This window comes from Drosophila biarmipes, chromosome 2L (genome assembly GCF_025231255.1).
Source record: "Drosophila biarmipes strain raj3 chromosome 2L, RU_DBia_V1.1, whole genome shotgun sequence".
Lineage (NCBI taxonomy): Eukaryota > Metazoa > Arthropoda > Insecta > Diptera > Drosophilidae > Drosophila > Drosophila biarmipes.
Genome location: NC_066612.1, coordinates 4,362,693 through 4,380,305, shown reverse-complemented (window position 1 = coordinate 4,380,305; position 17,613 = coordinate 4,362,693). Strand labels below are relative to the sequence as shown.

General features: G+C 41.9%; 6 protein-coding genes, 1 long non-coding RNA gene and 1 pseudogene across 8 annotated transcripts; 4 read left to right on the top strand and 4 right to left on the bottom strand.

Moving 5' to 3' along the window:
• Positions 1-307: 307 nt before the first annotated feature.
• On the top strand, positions 308-2,949 carry LOC108036068 (serine protease inhibitor 42Dd-like; annotated as a pseudogene).
• Positions 2,950-4,277: 1,328 nt separating this feature from the next.
• On the top strand, positions 4,278-5,051 carry LOC108036075 (uncharacterized). The gene is made up of 3 exons (XM_017112022.3): positions 4,278-4,392; positions 4,454-4,563; positions 4,620-5,051. Exons 1-3 carry the CDS (start codon positions 4,323-4,325, stop codon positions 4,926-4,928), a joined length of 489 nt encoding a protein of 162 aa, XP_016967511.1. The 5' UTR covers positions 4,278-4,322; the 3' UTR covers positions 4,929-5,051.
• Positions 5,052-5,895: 844 nt separating this feature from the next.
• On the top strand, positions 5,896-7,005 carry LOC108036074 (uncharacterized). Its single transcript, XM_017112021.3, has 3 exons — positions 5,896-6,088; positions 6,152-6,553; positions 6,829-7,005. The coding sequence occupies exons 1-3, from the start codon at positions 6,026-6,028 to the stop codon at positions 6,871-6,873; spliced, it is 510 nt and encodes a 169-aa protein (XP_016967510.1). The 5' UTR covers positions 5,896-6,025; the 3' UTR covers positions 6,874-7,005.
• A 179-nt stretch (positions 7,006-7,184) lies between these two features.
• LOC108036070 (serine protease inhibitor 42Dd-like) lies at positions 7,185-8,687 on the bottom strand. Its single transcript, XM_050885641.1, has 4 exons — positions 8,640-8,687; positions 7,749-8,590; positions 7,559-7,697; positions 7,185-7,506 (listed from the first exon to the last, which is right to left on the bottom strand). Exons 1-4 carry the CDS (start codon positions 8,650-8,652, stop codon positions 7,358-7,360), a joined length of 1,143 nt encoding a protein of 380 aa, XP_050741598.1. The 5' UTR covers positions 8,653-8,687; the 3' UTR covers positions 7,185-7,357.
• Positions 8,688-9,392: 705 nt separating this feature from the next.
• Positions 9,393-10,882, bottom strand: LOC108036046 (serine protease inhibitor 42Dd-like). 2 transcript variants are annotated; one of them, XM_044094445.2, is made up of 4 exons: positions 10,773-10,882; positions 9,883-10,724; positions 9,693-9,831; positions 9,393-9,625 (listed from the first exon to the last, which is right to left on the bottom strand). In XM_044094445.2, the coding sequence occupies exons 1-4, from the start codon at positions 10,783-10,785 to the stop codon at positions 9,492-9,494; spliced, it is 1,128 nt and encodes a 375-aa protein (XP_043950380.1). In that variant the 5' UTR covers positions 10,786-10,882; the 3' UTR covers positions 9,393-9,491. The 2 variants fall into 2 exon arrangements, with proteins under 2 accessions (XP_043950380.1, XP_016967476.2); XM_017111987.3 differs by having other exon boundaries at positions 9,393-9,640; positions 10,773-10,881.
• Positions 10,883-11,620: 738 nt separating this feature from the next.
• On the bottom strand, positions 11,621-13,135 carry LOC127010773 (serine protease inhibitor 42Dd-like). Its single transcript, XM_050885642.1, has 4 exons — positions 13,001-13,135; positions 12,110-12,951; positions 11,920-12,058; positions 11,621-11,862 (listed from the first exon to the last, which is right to left on the bottom strand). The coding sequence occupies exons 1-4, from the start codon at positions 13,011-13,013 to the stop codon at positions 11,726-11,728; spliced, it is 1,131 nt and encodes a 376-aa protein (XP_050741599.1). The 5' UTR covers positions 13,014-13,135; the 3' UTR covers positions 11,621-11,725.
• Positions 13,136-13,337: 202 nt separating this feature from the next.
• On the bottom strand, positions 13,338-16,431 carry LOC108036078 (uncharacterized). Its single transcript, XM_017112025.3, has 9 exons — positions 16,404-16,431; positions 15,513-16,354; positions 15,323-15,461; positions 15,130-15,265; positions 15,007-15,043; positions 14,701-14,731; positions 13,810-14,651; positions 13,620-13,758; positions 13,338-13,562 (listed from the first exon to the last, which is right to left on the bottom strand). Exons 1-9 carry the CDS (start codon positions 16,414-16,416, stop codon positions 13,423-13,425), a joined length of 2,319 nt encoding a protein of 772 aa, XP_016967514.3. The 5' UTR covers positions 16,417-16,431; the 3' UTR covers positions 13,338-13,422.
• Positions 16,432-17,068: 637 nt separating this feature from the next.
• On the top strand, positions 17,069-17,603 carry LOC127010775 (uncharacterized). The gene is made up of 2 exons (XR_007763568.1): positions 17,069-17,431; positions 17,493-17,603. It is a non-coding gene; the product is annotated as an uncharacterized LOC127010775 (long non-coding RNA).
• Positions 17,604-17,613: the final 10 nt, after the last annotated feature.

The following is a 17,613-nucleotide window of genomic DNA, read 5'->3' as shown; positions in this document are numbered from 1 at the left end:
AGAAATTTTTTATGTTTATAAAACAAATTCAATCTCTAGAATTGTTTTTTGAAATTTTAAAATTTGTTATTAAATTGGCACTCAAAAATTTAAACAATTTATTTCTTCTGAAGTGTTATTTTTTCGAACGTAAGATTTGTTATTTCCATCTGAAATCGATTTAACGGGCAAAATACACATCAAAAGAAAATAATTACGTTATTCGGACTCAAGGAAAAAAATGTAACTTAAAAATAAATGCCAGGAAAAAAAGTCCAATATAAACACGACTTAACCACTCAAAGGCGAATCTAATTTGATTAGTGTACAGAGTGTATATAAGAGATATTTCTAAAAAAATGTTACTCGTCAGAAACTTAACTCTAAATGAAGTACTTAAGTAAGTAACAAATTATCATTCTGTCTGTCCGATATTATTGGTCATGTCAGTGACTGGCTGATTCACCGATGATTTGTACCAACTTTTGGACAAAGTGGCCGTATGAATTCGACCCTAAGAATACCAAGCAGGCCGATTTTCGAACTGCTGATAAAAAACAGCTCCTGTCCAGATGATGTCGCTATCGGGCACATTTAACGCGGGATTGTTAAGGAATTGGATGCCAAAGTGATCGCTCTCCCTTACCGGAATTCAAGCCTTTTCATGGTCATCTTTTTGACGGAAAAGGTCGATGGTCTGCAGGAATTGGAGAGGAAGATCGCAGGCTTGTAGCAGAAAGTTCGGTTGTTCTATCTTACAGTCTCATGGGCTTGGCTCAGAGACTTAACGACATTTTTTAAAATAACACTTATAAAAATTGTTTATGAAATATGGTCCATGATCGACCTCTTGCCCTTGGGGAAGGGAGATTTCAGCACACCTGTCGATCATCTCATCACTTCCTTCCGCCTCTTTATTCCCTACCAGTACCCCGGAAATTCGAAATCTAAAAGACAGGTCAAACATTTCTTTCGGGATCTCTGACCACTGCATTTTGGCCATCAAGAAGGTACTGCTTAGTTTAATACCATTGTGCAACTACTCAGTTATTTAGGAAGCAAGCGTTCTGGTAGAACGGAAGCCAAAGCACTCCAGAGAACTGACAGCCATCCAAGAAACAGAATGCATCCCGGCCTTACTAATCACTGGATAGCCGGTGCTCGCTCAGCCCGAGTATCGATTCCCCATGGAAAGGAGAGGAGACGATTCAACACATCTACTACTCTCCCCCTCTGAGAAGTTTAAAAACTAAGACAGATTAGTGGGTATCCAATAGTCAGAGCACTGAACATTGTCGTATCTTCTTGTTATAATTTCCAGTTTCGCTTGTCTTACGTAACTTTTAAACTCTTTGCATTACCTAATCCCACTGAACCAATTAAATTACAACCCTCTTTGGCAAATCTAATTCGGTTAAAGAAAAAAGTATATATAATCGCTAAGTTTTGATCTTTTCTTAGTTTTACCCCAAAGCCAAAATGAAGTTTCTTTGTAAGTTACAAAAGTTCTACCTTTAAATGTCTCATAATTTTTTCACAGGTCTGATCCTACTGGCCACGTCAGTGAATGGCCGATTCACCGATGATTTGTACAAGCGTTTGGCCAAAAATAATACGAAGGTGAACCTTATTTCATCGCCTCTTTCCGCGGAAATTGCCTTGAGCATGACCTACGTGGGAGCTGGGGGAAAAACGGCCCAGGAAATGAGGGATGTCCTGAAGTTACCCGCAGATAAAAAGGAGGTGGCCCGTAAGTACAAGCAACTGCTGACAAATCTCGAGGGTCGCGAGAAGGTAGCCATCCTCAACCTGGCCAACCGCATTTACGTCAACGATCACTACACTATAAATCCGGAGTTTAATCAAGTGGTCAAGGACTCCTTTAAGGCTGAAGCGAAGGCTATCAGCGTAAGTGATCGTAAAAGAGCCGGTGAGATCGTCAATAAGTGGGTGAACGATACGACGCGCAACAAGATAAAAACCATTGTCAAGGAATCTGATATGGGACCGGACCTGATAATGCTTCTCTTGAATGCCATTTACTTCAAGGGCCAGTGGCCGTATGAATTCAACCCCAAAGATACCACAGTGGCCGACTTTCGAACTGCTGACAATGAAATCGTTCCTGTCCAGATGATGTCGCTATATGGCGGATTTAAGGCGGGATAAATTCTCGACCTGGATGCCAAAGTGATCGAGCTTCCTTACCGGAACTCAAGCCTCTTCATGGTCATCTATTTGCCGGAAAAAGTCGACGGCTTGCCAGAATTGGAGAGGAAGATCGCAGGCTTCTCCCCGCGGCTGAGAAAGCAGAATGTAAATTTGAAGCTGCCAAAGTTCAAAATAGAATTTTGTGGACTTTTGGATAATATTCTTGAGATGGTGGGTATGATCCGACTTTGATGGCATCCATCTTATAATTTACACTTTTAGATGGGCATACGTGAGGCATTCACTGATATGGCGGATTTTGGAGGTCTAGTATCAAGGACAGGAGCCAGGATCGACTATGTCAAGCAGAAGGCCTTCATTGAGGTTAACGAAGAGGGTGCCGAGGCAGCAGCTGTAACAGGTACTCTTGTTTTTTCTAGAGATCCACATTTATGGCGACATATCAATAATCCGCAGTTGTTAAAATGGTAGCGAAGTGCTTCGGATGCAATGAACCCTTGGATATCAATGCCGATCATCCGTTTGCCTACGTCATTCGCGACAATGACACCATTTACTTTCAGGGGCACTTTGTAAAACCAGAAAAGGAATCTGAGTCAAAGAAGGAGGAAAAAGACCTTTGCTAACGGCAAATTTAATTTAAATTAATAAAACTTTCTTTCCTTTAAAAATAATCAATATCATTACTAAAAGCAACATTGTACATTTGGCTAGTTTTCCTGTTTCGACCATTGAGAAGAAATCCGAGCAGCGCTTCCTTCACATCCTCACTCTCCAATAAACAGCCGAAAGCCTTAAGTGCTTCATAAGTATTTTTATTAGATCCCTGCGTGAATGAAGAGTTTTTAAGAGGTCTTATTTTTCGAAACATTTACTCAGAAAGCTTTGATCAAACGAACTCTGTCCGATTGAACGCTATGATCTATAACTATAAATGCATTTTAGGCAGCCCAGATTTAAGGACTCGTGCAGTCAAAACTTTTTTTAATATTGTTCTTATTTTCAATATACAACTAAATGCCAAAAAGTTGATGGCTTGCCAGAACTGGAGAGAAAAATAGGAGGCTTCTCCCCAATGTTGTTTAAGAGGGATATTTGTTTGAAGTTGCCAAAGTTCAAGATTTGGTATGCTTAGTATGAGGAAACTTTTATAATTTAAACCTGCAGATGGGCATACAAGATGCATTTACTGATTGCAGGGCTCTAGGAGGATCGTCAGGAGTCAGGATCAGCGAAGTGCAGCACAAGGCCTTCATTTAGGTCAACGAAGAGGGTGCTGAGGGACCTCCTCTAAGAGGTACTTATGGTTTGTTTAGTGGATAGCACTTTCACTCTTAAATTTCATCTATTTCGCAGTTAGTATTTTGCTTCCAAACTGCTACCGATGTCCTCACAATACCTATCCCCCTTCATGATCAATGCTGACCATCCGTTTGCCTATGTCATCCGCGATAAGGACACCATTTACCTTCAGGGTCACTTTGTAAAGCCAGAAAACTGAATAACACAGGTAAAAGTGTGTTTACACAGTTAACCAATTTATTATTAAATATGGCCTAATTTTTCTGTACAAATAATATTTACTAAGAGTGAACGTGAATTGAGAACTCCGAATATACTTCCCCCTCCAATCCATACCCGTATGTCCCTATAAATAAGTGCACCTTGCTGCCACGCTTATTTGTGTGATTTTGCTGTGTTTCAATACTCCATTCGGCGCTTTCCCTCAAATCCTCAATCAGAAAAGGCGTTCCTCGATGAACACTTTCCATCTCTACTCGTACCGGACTAGCCTGATGATTTAAAAGGTTTAGAAATATAAAGCCTAATGCTTTGTGGAACATTACAATTTTTATACTTGCTACCCATGACCAGGGTCACTAGCCGAGTCGATCTGTCCGTCTGTCTGTCCGTAAGAACGCTGAGATCTCGGAAACATGGTTAATACTGTATATGTATATTCAAGCCAAAATGGTTCATAGAAATAATATATGCAATCTTGAGAACACGCGGTCTAACCTCATCTGGGTAATGGGTATCTGATAGTCGATGGCATCCACTAGAGCCTTCTATGTTGCTTAAATTGTAATTTCCATGCTGGGGGGCGTTGTTAGTTGTCAGTTCTTCGCAATTAGCATGTCCCTCAGTCTCAATCTATCTGATGTCCCGTCATGAAGGTACACCTTTTGTTGACGGCCGTTGCAGTCAGTTTCGTTCTTATAGGGGGTGCCAAGCGCAGAAGTAAGATTTAACTACATCAAGCTGATTCGATCACAAGACCTCTCAATTTCCGAGCTTCCAGCCAGGAACAGCAACTGCCTGGTGAGAAACAAGTACATCCACGAGCGGAACTGCAAGGGACCTCGTCGGGTCTACTACACCTTCCACCGAGTGCTATTCGACTGCATACAGGTAGCCGCGCTCCAATTTTGATCATGACCACCATCCCTCAGCCTTCGATCTTCTAGGTGACCACCAAGTGCCGGCAGATGTACCGGAGGAACGAGTACAAGACTCTGGCTCTGTGCCGAGACGACTGCTACCACCACATGAGCTTCCCCTACGCCCCGCCGATCGGGAAGCAGACCACTGCTGCGCCTGGGGAAGGGGCCGCCACGGGAGAGGGGGCTGTCGAGGGGGCCACGGAAGCAGCGGAGGGCGGAGGGGAGGCGGCTGCTGCAGAAAGAACACTGAAAAAAAAGCCGAAGCTGAACCATCTGAAGCTCCACCAACGGAGTAAGAACCTGAAAGGCAATCTCCACCAACAGCGAGGATGAGCGACTCTTTCTAAAAGATGTGGGGGTTCTAGCTATGATCCTTAGCTAAATTGAAAAGGTTAATTAAATTAAATTATGTTAGTTTGAAAAAAGTCTACAATAAATAACTATTATTATTACTATTCGAAAGGCAGAAGGGATTTTAAAATGCTGATAAAATAGGTTAACTTATTAGGTTCTAGCTGTTGCATAGCTTTTGGAAAAAATAATATAGCCTTTAATCTAAGGGCATTCTGGATTCTCACCGCACCTTTTAAAATTGCAAAATCAATAAGAAAACTAATTTTAAAGGCTATAACAAATGAATTACGCAGAATATGAACACTTCGATGAAAGATAATCACACTTTTGTTTACTTTTAATTTAGGGAAAATTTGATTTTCATTGGGGATAGTATTTGTTTTTACACCTTTCGCTTTTATTTCTTATAAGAAATCCAACTAAACTAATTAAACTATCTTCTTTAATGGCAAACCTAATTTGTTTAGTGCACATGGTTTATATAAACCATGCAAATGAAGTACTGGCAAGTGTGCGAATCAATTGTTAATAATATTATTTTATTTATTTTTTATTATTTTTTTTATTTTTAAATATTAATATAAAAAAAAAACTAGGTCCATTGCATGCCATTCAAATGCCCATAACTGCTTGGCAGCCACAAATCATCTTTATCTGCGACCATTAAAACAATTACAATCCCAACGAGTTCATGCCGTTGTTGGCTAACCAGAGGGCTGGTCACCTATCTATTACACTTATATGGTATATATTGTACAGCTTTGGGTGCAAACAAATTTCGGGCGATCCAAAGATCAAACTCCAGCGACACGCTAAACACAAACAATGCCCTGTCGCGGGGGCAATTAAAATTGGCTGTAATTCCGGCATTTAGAGCGGTCTAATGGATGGGCCTTTGGCCAGTGGTGGCTCGGCAATCAATTGAGCCGAACGATCAGTGATCGCAGCAGCCAAATACCGCTTAATGCGCAAATAATTGTGGATTTGGGAGAAAGGCGGCCAAGCAGGGTTCCATATAAATAGGGCCTGGCCTAGGCAGGATTTCCAAAATTCATCCAAAACTCCGAGTGTACAGAATGCAGCGAGTGATCTGCCTTTTCCTGCTCATCTGCGTGGCCTTTGAGGCTGCCCTGGCTTGCGTAAGTGAACTTCGTTTCGGGATTATAATGGCCCCCAACCACTGGACATGTGTCCCCTTCTAGAATGGCTACAAGGCCAAGCTGGTGAAGTTGGAGAACTGTGCTGGCGAGGACTCCATCATGACGGTGGGCAGCGACTTCAGCCTGAAGCTGAACAAGAAGTGCGAGCTGGTTCCCTCGGGCTGCATCAGCAACAAGCCCTTCGGCACCGCCGTGGCCAAGTTCAAGGTGCAGAAGGACGGCATCGTGATGAAGGAGGGCAAGATCGACCTGTGCGCCGCCATGGACCAGGCCTCCTCCGAGGGCAAGGACATGCTGAAGCTCTTCGGAGCCCCCTCCTCCTGCCCGGTGGCCGAGGAGAAGGTCTGCGCCAACGAGCACACCGTCGACCTGAGCAAGTACAAGGCCATGCTGGGCATGGCGCGCGGTCACCTGATCATCGATTCGGAGATCAAGCATGACACGGTAGGTGATTATGTGCACACTCACAAAAAAAGGTAAAAAGAGTAGTAAAAATAGAGCAATAAGTATTTGTTTCGTATTTTTCCTTGATTTATATTAGGTGTATTATAACTTTAGTTTTGCCTTTTTCGTCGAACCAATTTTTGAGTTTTTGAATATAAAGCAAAAAAAAAAGGGTAAAGTAAAAACCGGAGCCCGGCTTATTTTGTATTTTTATATGTATATATATATACACTGTAATATATTTTCTTACAAATCCTTTATTTTGTATCTTGCAGGGCAAGTCCTGCATCCATGCCGAAATCGAACTCACCAAGAACTAAGTGTGAAATCAGACACGAGTCCTAAGTTTTATATTATGAGTCTTGCAAATCCTGTAGTTGTAAATACGAATGCAATCAAAACTGGTAATGAGGTGCACACCAAAAATATATATTCAAAAAATACCGAACAAACTTATGTGGCGTAAAATTACTATTGGGTGTTTTTAGATAAGAATGTTTGTAAAGGTCCCCAAGTTGAAAATATCACTCATACGTACTGTTGCCTTTGATCAAAAGATTATTTTAATGGCTTAGCTTCTACAATATTATATCCACATGCTCCCGGCTTACAAATATACTTCTTGTTTGGATTAAGGATTTGGGGGAAGGTGCTCATCGTAGTTCTTCTCGTTTAATAAAACACAGAAAATTCACAACAATGCATAAAGAAGTAAATTTACATTTGTTTTCAAAGAAAAGGAAATTCGTTGTATTTATAAATTGTAATCAAAGTGAGAGCTTTTTCCTCCTCCTTCTACCAGCTTTACTCTTCTGGATTTACGAAGTGTCCTTGAAAGTAAATGGTGTCCTTATCGCGAATGACATAAGCAAACGGATGATCGGCATTAATCTCCAAGATATGTGGGGGTGGCTGGATTTGAGCACTGACAGCGACCATTTCAAAAAGTACGGCTTAAATGATACGTGGCAAAGAATGTTTATCTAATAATTAAACCAAAGGTACCTGTTGCAGCTGCCGCCTCCGCACCCTCTTCGCTGACCTCAAGGAAGGCCTTGTGAATGACTTTGCTGATTCTAGGATTTGACGATTTAACTAGACCTCCAAAATCAGCCTCTTTACTAAATGCATCTCGCATGCCCATCTATCGGTGAAAATTACGAAAGTGTCTGCTTTCAACTCTGGTCATACCCACCTTCGAAAGAGTTCCCTTAAGTTCGGAGGAAAATTCGATTTTGAACTTTGGCAGCTTCAAAATCACTTCCTGCTCTCTCAGCGCTGGAGAGAAGCCTGCGATCTTCCTCTCCAGTTCTGGCAACCCATCGACTTTTTCCGGCAGAAAGATTACCATGGAGAGGGTTGAGTTCCTGTAGGGAAGCTCGATCACCTTGGCACCCAGACTGTGCACATATCCCGCCTTAAATTCGTCATGCTTCTCCATCATCTGGACAGGAACTGTTTGCTTGTCAGCAGTTCGAAAATCGGCCCGTTTCGTGTATGTGGAGTTAAACGCGCGCTGCCACTGACCTTTGAAGTAAATGGCGTTCAAGAGAACCATTACAAGAGGCGGGCTCATATCATCGGCCTCAACAAGGGTTTTGATCCTGCTCCGCGTCGTTTCATTCACCCACTTATTGACGATCTCAGCAGCTTTTTCAGGAACACTTATGCTGATAGGCTTCGCTTCGGCCTTAAAGGAGTCCTTGACCACTTGATTAAACTCCGGATTTATAGTGTAGCGATCGTTGACGTAAATGCGGTTGGCCAGATGGAGCATGGCTGCCTTCTCGCGACCCTCGAGGTTGGTCAGAAGTTGCTTGTAGTTACGAGCCACCTCCTTTTTATCTGCGGATAACTTCAGGACATCCCTCATTTCTCGGGCTGTATTTCCCCCAGCTCCCATGTAGCTCATGCCCAAGGCAATATCGACGGAAAGGGGCGAGGAAATAAGATTCTCGTTGGCATTATCTTCGGCCAATTGTTGGTACAAATCATCAGTGAATCGGCCAGTCACTGACGTGGCCAATAATATCAGACCTGTGGAAACTTCAGTTAGATGTTTAAAGGCAGTTCTTTTTTCACTTACACAGAAACTTCATTTTGAGCGCTGTTCAAAGCTACGAGATGATTTCGTCTTTATATACTTTGTTGTCTAATCACATTAGATTTGTCATTATGCTTTATAATTTAATTGGTTCAGTCGCATTCCTTAATGTTAAAGGTCCAAAACTAAGTGCCTTGACTGCCACATACCATTACTTGGCAATATGAGTGTAAGCAAAGTATTTTTCGGACATTGCAGGGCACCTCCTAGGCGTCACATCTATATATGTATTTTAGTAAGAAGGCCCGCTACCTAGTGAGATACGCACACCTATTAACCTCAAGCACGACTTCCAATTAAAATTCCCAAGACTCGAGACTTTAATCTAAATGGCAAAGGGTTGCTGGAGAGATTTGTAGACCATTTTAAAGGACTTTAAAATGAGGATCTACTAGAAATTTAATGCAAGGCAAGTTCACGGTATCAGGTCACAGGTCAAGTTTTCGAGCGCAGGAAAATCTGTATTGGAGAAAGGTAGCAAGGTTTATATTGTTATTATTATTTTTAATTTCTGTAGCTTCTATCACACTGGCCACAAAATATCAACTGGCATACCTGTCGTATGATCTGCATAAATCTCCTAGGGATCAGCTAAGAAAGGGACAATAGGTGGATTGAGACTAAGTGGACAACCAACTAGCATTGAGAAAAGTTTGGTTCCGATTGAGGACTTGGAGGAAGTGCTCATCGGAGTGCTTCTCGTTTAATAAGACAGAGAAAATTCACAACAATGCATAAAGAAGTAAATTACATTTATTTTCAAAAAAAAGAAAATTCGTTGTATTTAAAAATTGTTAAACAAAGTGAGAGCTTTTCCTTCTCCTTCTACCAGCTTTACTTTTCTGGTTTTACGAAGTGTCCTTGAAAGTAAATGGTGTCCTTATCGCGAATGACGTAAGCAAACGGATGATCGGCATTAATCTCCAATATACGTCGGGGGGGCTGGCTTTGAACACTGAGAAAGGACACTCCAAAAAGTACGGCTTAAATGATATGTGGCAAAAAATGTTTATCTAATAATTAAACCAAAGGTACCTGTTGCAGCTGCCGCCTCGGCACCCTCTTCGCTGACCTCAAGGAAGGCCTTGTGAATGACTTTGCTGAATCTAGGATTTGACGATTTAACTAGACCTCCAAAATCAGCCTCTCCACTAAATGCATCTCGCATGCCCATCTATCGGTGAAAATTACGAAATTGTCTGCTTTCAACTCTGGTCATACCCACCTTGGAAAGAGTTCCCTTGAGTTCGGAGGAAAATTCGATTTTGAACTTTGGCAGCTTCAAAATCACTTCCTGCTCTCTCAGCTCTGGAGAGAAGCCTGCGATCTTCCTCTCCAGTTCTGGCAACCCATCGACTTTTTCCGGCAGAAAGATTACCATGGAGAGGGTTGAGTTCCGGTAGGGAAGCTCGATCACCTTGGCACCCAGACTGTGCACATATCCCGCCTTAAATTTGTCATGCTTCTCCATCATCTGGACAGGAACGGTTTGCTTGTCAGCAGTTCGAAAATGGGCCCGTTTCGTGTATGTGGAGTTGAACGCGCGCTGCCACTGACCTTTGAAGTAAATGGCGTTCAAGAGAACCATTACAAGATGTGGGCCCATATCTTCTTTCCCAACAAGGGTTTTGATCCTGCTGCGTGTCTGGTCGCTCACCCACTTATTTACGATCGAAGCGGCTCTTTTGGGATCACTTACGCTGATAGCCTTCGCTTCAGCCTTAAAGGAGTCCTTGACCACTTGATTAAACTCCGGATTTATAGTGAAGCGATCGTTGACGTAAATGCGGTTGGCCAGATGGAGCATGGCTGCCTTCTCGCGACCCTCGAGATTGGTCAGAAGTTGCTTGTATTTACGGGCCACCTCTTTTTTATCTGCGGGTAACTTCAGGACATCCCTCATTTCTCGGGCTGTATTTCCCCCAGCTCCCATGTAGGCCATGCCCAAGGCAATATCGACGGAAAGGGGCGACGTAATAAGATTCTTGTTTGCACTATTTTTGGCCAAAAGTTGGTATAAATCATCCGTGAATCGGCCAGTCACTGACGTGGCCAGTAGTAACAGACCTATGGGAGAATTGATGAGGTTGCTAATGGTAGAAAATTGTAACTTACATAGAATCTTCATTTGGTCGGGGGGTTAAGTGCTTGACGACAACCCAGCTTATATATACTTTCTTTACTAATCGCATTCGATTTGCCATCGGGGAATATAATTAATTGATTTTGTCGGATTACATTATATAAAATCTATATATTACATAAGAAAAGCAAAGTAAGAGATTGTAAAGATATATTTAACAACTAAAAGTTAACTTCGGCAATACGAACTTTGTAAACCCTTGAAACTCGTTCCTGTGGGAGCAAAGTTTTAATATAGCATTCCGTTTGTTACAAATAAAAAAGTAATTTCAGAAGTATTGAGGAAATGGTACTTTTCAATTTACCAACGTAATAAATAAAGGGGTTTTGTGTTATTCCAGCAAATGATGAAGTCGTCCGATTTTTATAATTTCTTCGAAAGACACAAAATGATATTTCAAGAACTAAAGTGTAATATATAAGATAACACAGGAAAGTTTTATCGCTATAACTTTAAAGCTGAGAATCTAGTTTGACATAGCTAGATCAACTCATCTAGTGATCAAAAACATATGTATTTCATGGGGACGGAAAATATTTCCCTATAGCGGTGCAAACTTTTGTCTGCATATTTTCCTCAAACTTATTATTTTAGCAAGGGAGAACGCTATAGTCGAGTGTCTCGACTATCAGATACCCATTACTCAGCTTTGGGATGGTTACGCTATTTCATCATATCTGCATGCTTTTATAGTTTGCGATATCTCAGCGTTCATACGAACATGGCTGGATCAACTCGATTGGCCATCCTGATCCAGAAAGGGAACGGATGTAAAAATAAGCTCTTTAAGAATGGTTTCAGTAAATACTCAATGAGAACGTCGTGCCTATATTACTATTTATTTTTCAGACAAACAAAAGCCTTTTCTAATTCAAAAATTGGTCAACGGAGTGACCACTCTTTCCGTCTCCTTTTACTTACTTCCCTATTCTGGTTTTACGAAGTGTCCCTGAAAGTAAATTGTGTCACTATCGCGAATGACATAGGCAAACGGATGATCAGCATTGAACTCCAAGGGCGTTGGTTTCCCGCAAGTCGCACATGTCGGGACATATACTACAGCTGCGGATTAAATTGCATGTTAAAAAGAGGGCAATACACTCAGCAATCCAAGAGTACCTGTTGCAGCCGCTGCCTCGGCACCTTCTTCGTTAACCTCAATGAAGGCCTTGTGTATGACGTTGGTGATCTGGGGATTGGCCCTTTTAACTAGACCTCCAAAATCCGCTTTAGTAGAAAATGCATCTCGTATGCCCATCTAAAGGTCTAAAATATTATACTGACCACTTTCAAATCAGGCCTTACCCACCGTCCGAAGAGTATCCTTTAGCTCTGAGGAAAATCCGATTTTAAACTTTGGAAGCTTTAAGTGCACATTTATCAGTGGAAGCTTTAGGGGCAAGCCTGCGATCTTCCTCATCAGTTCTGGCAACCCATCGACTTTTACCGGCAAATAGATGACCATGGAGAGATTTGAATTCCTGTATGGAAGCTCGATCACTCTGCCACCCAAGTCGGGAAGAAATCCCGCCCTAAACGCGCCCGATAGCGACATCATCTGGACAGGAGCTGTTTTGTTGTCAGCAGTTCGAAAATCGGACTGTTTGGTATTATTAGCGGGGAATTCATACTGCCACTGGCCTTTAAAATAAATTGCATTCAACAGAACCATTACCACATTCGGAATTATATGCTCTTTCTCAATAATGGTTTTGATCCTGCTGCGCGTCTGGTTGCTCACCCACTTATTGACGATCGAGGCGGCTTTATCAGGTTCAATTGTGCTGATAGCCTTCGCTTCGGCCTTAAAGGAGTCCTTGACCACTTGATTAAACTCCGGATTTATAGTGAAGCGATCGTTGACGTAAATGCGGTTGGCCAGATGGAGCATGGCTGCCTTCTCGCGACCCTCGAGGTTGGTCAGAAGTTGCTTGTATTTACGAGCCACCTCCTTTTTATCTGCGGGTAACTTCAGGACAGCCCTCATTTCTCGGGCTGTATTTCCCCCAGCTCCCATGTAGGCCATACTCAGGGCAATGTCGACGGAAAGGGGCGAGGAAATAAGATTCTTGTTGGCATAATCCTTGGCCAAATGGTTGTAAAAATCATCAGTGAATCGGCCAGTCACTGACGTGGCCAGTAATATAAGATCTGTGGAATATTTAGTATGATTTTTAAAGGGAGTTCTTTATTCACTTACATAGAAACTTCATTTGGACCGCTGTTCCTAACTAAGATGAGATTGCATACTAGCGAATATATATACTTTGTCTACTAATCAAATTTGACTTGGTTTATAAATCCATTGGTTCAGTCGGATTACTTAATGGACTCTTTCTTCCCTATTTTATATAATAAATATAACTCTCCGAGTGCTTGATCCCAAAGCTGTAGGCGAGTGTGTGTCCTTCAGACAATTTAAAACAAAGGGCTAATCCAATACAAATACCAAAGGTAGTGTTGACCAAGTGGCGAAGCCTTTCGCCGAGAACCGCTTTTTTATACTGAGGACAGAAAACAGAGAAAATTCACAAAAATTCTTCTGTCAATAAAGTGTATTTGTTTTTGAAGGAAAGAACATTTTTTTGTTAAAAGATGGGTTAACGACTCCTTTTATCAACTTTACTTTCCTGGTTTTACGAAGTGTCCCTGAAAGTAAATGGTGTCATCATCGCGAATGATGTAGGCAAACGGATGATCAGCATTGAACTCCAAGGGCGTTGGTTCCCCGCAAGTCGCACATATAGGGACCGATACTACAGCTGCGGATTAAATTGCATGTTAAAAAGAGGGCAATACACTCAGCAATCCAAGAGTACCTGTTGCAGCCGCTGCCTCGGCACCTTCTTCGTTAACCTCAATGAAGGCCTTGTGTATGACGTTGGTGATCTGGGGATTGGCCCTTTTAACTAGACCTCCAAAATCCGCTTTAGGAGAAAATGCATCTCGTATGCCCATCTAAAGGTCTAAAATATTATACTGACCACTTTCAAATCAGGCCTTACCCACCGTCCGAAGAGTATCCTTTAGCTCTGAGGAAAATCCGATTTTAAACTTTGGAAGCTTTAAGTGCACATTTATCAGTGGAAGCCTTAGGGGCAAGCCTGCGATCTTCCTCATCAGTTCTGGCAACCCATCGACTTTTACCGGCAAATAGATGACCATGGAGAGATTTGAATTCCTGTATGGAAGCTGGATAACTCTGCCACCTAAGCCGGGAAAAAATCCCGCCCTAAACGCGCCCGATAGCGACATCATCTGGACAGGAGCTGTTTTGTTGTCAGCAGTTCGAAAATCGGACTGTTTGGTATTATTAGCGGGGAATTCATACTGCCACTGGCCTTTAAAATAAATTGCATTCAACAGAACCATTACCACATTCGGAATTATATGCTCTTTCTCAATAATGGTTTTGATCCTGCTGCGCGTCTGGTTGCTCACCCACTTATTGACGATCGAGGCGGCTTTATCAGGTTCAATTGTGCTGATAGCCTTCGCTTCGGACTTAAAGGAGTCCTTGACCACTTGATTAAACTCCGGATTTATAGTGAAGCGATCGTTGACGTAAATGCGGTTGGCCAGATGGAGCATGGCTGCCTTCTCGCGACCCTCGAGGTTGGTCAGAAGTTGCTTGTATTTACGAGCCACCTCCTTTTTATCTGCGGGTAACTTCAGGACAGCCCTCATTTCTCGGGCTGTATTTCCCCCAGCTCCCATGTAGGCCATACTCAGGGCAATGTCGACGGAAAGGGGCGAGGAAATAAGATTCTTGTTGGCATAATCCTTGGCCAAATGGTTGTAAAAATCATCAGTGAATCGGCCAGTCACTGACGTGGCCAGTAATATAAGATCTGTGGAATATTTAGTATGATTTTTAAAGGGAGTTCTTTATTCACTTACATAGAAACTTCATTTGGACCGCTGTTCCTAACTAAGATGAGATTGCATACTAGCGAATATATATACTTTGTCTACTAATCAAATTTGACTTGGTTTATAAATCCATTGGTTCAGTCGGATTACTTAATGGACTCTTTCTTCCCTATTTTATATAATAAATATAACTCTCCGAGTGCTTGATCCCAAAGCTGTAGGCGAGTGTGTGTCCTTCAGACAATTTAAAACAAAGGGCTAATCCAATACAAATACCAAAGGTAGTGTTGACCAAGTGGCGAAGCCTTTCGCCGAGAACCGCTTTTTTTATACCGAGGACAGAAAACAGAGAAAATTCACAAAAATTCTTCTGTCAATAAAGTGTATTTGTTTTTGAAGGAAAGGACATTTTTTTGTTTAAAGAGCACTCTTTTCGACTCCTTTTATCAACTTTACTTTCCTGGTTTTACGAAATGTCCCTGAAAGTAAATGGTGTCATCATCGCGAATGATGTAAGCAAATGGATGATCGGCTTTGAAATCCAAGCGACGCGGTGGCCTACAAGTCGCACATCGTTTGACCTTTACTACGGCTGAGGATTAAATTGCATGTTAAAAAGAGTGCAATACACTCAGCAAACCAAGAGTACCTGTTGCAGCCGCTGCCTTGGCACCTTCTTCGTTGACCTCAATGAAGGCCTTGTGCATAACTTTGCTTATCGTGGATTGGTCCCCTTTTACTAGACCACTAAAATTTGCAGTTGGAGAAAATGCATCAAGCATGCCCATCTGAAAGTTTAAAATATAAAGGTGGCCACTTTCAAATCAGGCCTTACCCACCGTCCGAAGGGTATCCTTTAGCTCTGAGGAAAATTCGATTTTAAACTTTGGAAGCTTTAAATTCACAATCACCCTTCGAAGCTTTCGGGAGAAGCCTGCGATCTTGCTCTCCAGTTCTGGCAACCCGTCGACTTTTTTCGGCAAGAAGATGACCATGGAGAGGTTTGAGCTCCGGTAGGGAAGCTTGATCACTTTGGCATCCAGATTACGAACATATCCCGCCCTAAGCTTGGCACGCAGCCGCATCATCTGAACAGGAACGATATTATTGTCAGCAGTTCGAAAATCGGACTTTTTGGTATTTTTTGGGGGGAATTCGTACTTCCACTGGCCTTTAAAGTAAATTGCATTCAGGAGAACCATTACCAGATCCGAATTTATATATTCTTTCTTGAGAATTTTATTAATCCTTCTGCGCGTCTGGTCGCTCACCCACTTATTTACGATCGAAGCGGCTCTTTTGGGATCACTTACGCTGAAAGCCTTCGCTTCAGCCTTAAAGGAGTCCTTGACCACTTGATTAAACTCCGGATTTATAGTGAAGCGATCGTTGACGTATATGCGGTTGGCCAGGTCGAGGATGGCTACCTTCTCGCGACCCTCGAGATTTGTCAGAAGTTGCTTGTATCTACGAGCCACCTCCTTTTTATCTGCGGGTAACTTCAGGACATCCCTCATTTCTCGGGCTGTATTTCCCCCCGCTCCCATGTAGGTCATGCCCAAGGCAATATCGACGGAAAGGGGCGAGGTAATAAGATTCTTGTTTGTACAATTTTTGGCCAAAAGTTGGTATAAATCATCGGTGAATCGGCCAGTCACTGCCGTGGCCAATAAAATCAGATCTGTGGAATATTTAATTAGATTTTTAGACTAAGATGTTTTTCCACTTACATAAAAACTTCATAACTACGTAAGTTGAAATGGCATACTAGCGAATATATAAACTTTGTCTACTAATTAAATTAGACTTGGTTTATAATGTAATTGGATCAGTCCGATTACTGAATACACTCATTAGTATGAAGAATATATCAACGAATATGGAAAGAAATCCTTTGTAGGAATCTTTACCAATGTACTTAAAAGAAATGGATTTTTCACCAAAATTTGAAGGGGAATACTCTTAAGTGATTTGTACCGAGCAGCTGCTATCTTATAGTTATATAACAAATTTACTATTTTATATAATGAATTTAACCCCCTTTTAGGTGTCACTTTAATGAAAAGACAGTGGCTATATTAGTAATTTCTATTTATATATCAGTGTATACAATCGTAACATTCCACAAAACTCTCGGCTTAGAAATACACTTCTGAAACACTTAAAAGCTAGGTTAGTCCGATACGAGTGGCAAGGTAGTGTAGTTAAGGTAGGGAAGCTGTTCATCGAAGACCGTCCTGGGCAGAGTGAGGATTTGGGTGGAAGCGCTGCGGCCTCAGCAGATTCCGGAGAAGCTGTAGTCGAACTCGGAGTTCTTCTCGTTCAGGCGACCCAGATACTGCGAGTGCTTGATGCCAAAGCTGTAGGCGGGCACGTGGGAGAGGTTTATCTGTTGGTAAAAAGATCAGGAAAAGATTGAAGCCAAACACGGTTTAGTACTGCAGTGGTCGAAGATATTTAATCCCAACAATTTATCGAATCTCAAAGATTGTCGAAGGGCTTGTCCGCCCGATTCTCCAACAAAGAGCGAACGCACCGTTGCGGAACCGTGACCGGCAGGGGCTTCTTGAGGTACGGGGAGTGGAGGATGCCAAAGGATATCGCCGGAGGCGAACGCTTCTCCCAGTACTGTGGGTGAATCAGGTGAAGGTCAAGTTCATATCATCTAAGCAGATACTTTCCACCCCTCATAAACATATAGAAACAGAATTTGTCATACAAAAGAGATCGTTTTCATGACAAATTCTATTTCTAAACCGTATCTGTGAGATTCCTTTCTTGAATTACTTTTATCTTAATATTCTTAAAAAACTTTTCAGAACTAAAGTATGTGTATGTGAACTGCAAACAGATCCATTAAGGATGTTACTTATTTTAGATTCTTCTTGAACATCCAAGGAAACATTTTAAATATACTATATATCTCAGAAGCCAAGTATG

Bases quoted from the DNA above. Each gene is read 5' to 3' on its own strand.
- LOC108036070 (XM_050885641.1), bottom strand. The intron at 7,698-7,748 runs GTGGGTATGACC...TTTCACCGATAG, and splicing joins TTAAGGGAACTCTTTCGAAG to ATGGGCATGCGAGATGCATT. The intron at 7,507-7,558 runs GTACCTTTGGTT...GTATCATTTAAG, and splicing joins GGAGGCGGCAGCTGCAACAG to CCGTACTTTTTGAAATGGTC.
- LOC108036074 (XM_017112021.3), top strand. From the start codon at position 6,026: ATGCAGCGAGTGATCTGCCTTTTCCTGCTCATCTGCGTGGCCTTTGAG. The intron at 6,089-6,151 runs GTAAGTGAACTT...GTCCCCTTCTAG, and splicing joins TTGAGGCTGCCCTGGCTTGC to AATGGCTACAAGGCCAAGCT. The intron at 6,554-6,828 runs GTAGGTGATTAT...TGTATCTTGCAG, and splicing joins CGGAGATCAAGCATGACACG to GGCAAGTCCTGCATCCATGC.
- LOC108036075 (XM_017112022.3), top strand. From the start codon at position 4,323: ATGAAGGTACACCTTTTGTTGACGGCCGTTGCAGTCAGTTTCGTTCTT. The intron at 4,393-4,453 runs GTAAGATTTAAC...CCGAGCTTCCAG, and splicing joins AGGGGGTGCCAAGCGCAGAA to CCAGGAACAGCAACTGCCTG. The intron at 4,564-4,619 runs GTAGCCGCGCTC...TCGATCTTCTAG, and splicing joins TGCTATTCGACTGCATACAG to GTGACCACCAAGTGCCGGCA.
- LOC127010773 (XM_050885642.1), bottom strand. The intron at 12,059-12,109 runs GTGGGTAAGGCC...TTAGACCTTTAG, and splicing joins TAAAGGATACTCTTCGGACG to ATGGGCATACGAGATGCATT. The intron at 11,863-11,919 runs GTACTCTTGGAT...TTTAATCCGCAG, and splicing joins CGAGGCAGCGGCTGCAACAG to CTGTAGTATATGTCCCGACA.
- LOC108036046 (XM_017111987.3), bottom strand. The intron at 9,832-9,882 runs GTGGGTATGACC...TTTCACCGATAG, and splicing joins TCAAGGGAACTCTTTCCAAG to ATGGGCATGCGAGATGCATT. The intron at 9,641-9,692 runs GTACCTTTGGTT...ATATCATTTAAG, and splicing joins CGAGGCGGCAGCTGCAACAG to CCGTACTTTTTGGAGTGTCC.
- LOC108036078 (XM_017112025.3), bottom strand. The intron at 15,266-15,322 runs GTACTCTTGGTT...TTTAATCCTCAG, and splicing joins CAAGGCAGCGGCTGCAACAG to CCGTAGTAAAGGTCAAACGA. The intron at 13,563-13,619 runs GTACTCTTGGAT...TTTAATCCGCAG, and splicing joins CGAGGCAGCGGCTGCAACAG to CTGTAGTATCGGTCCCTATA.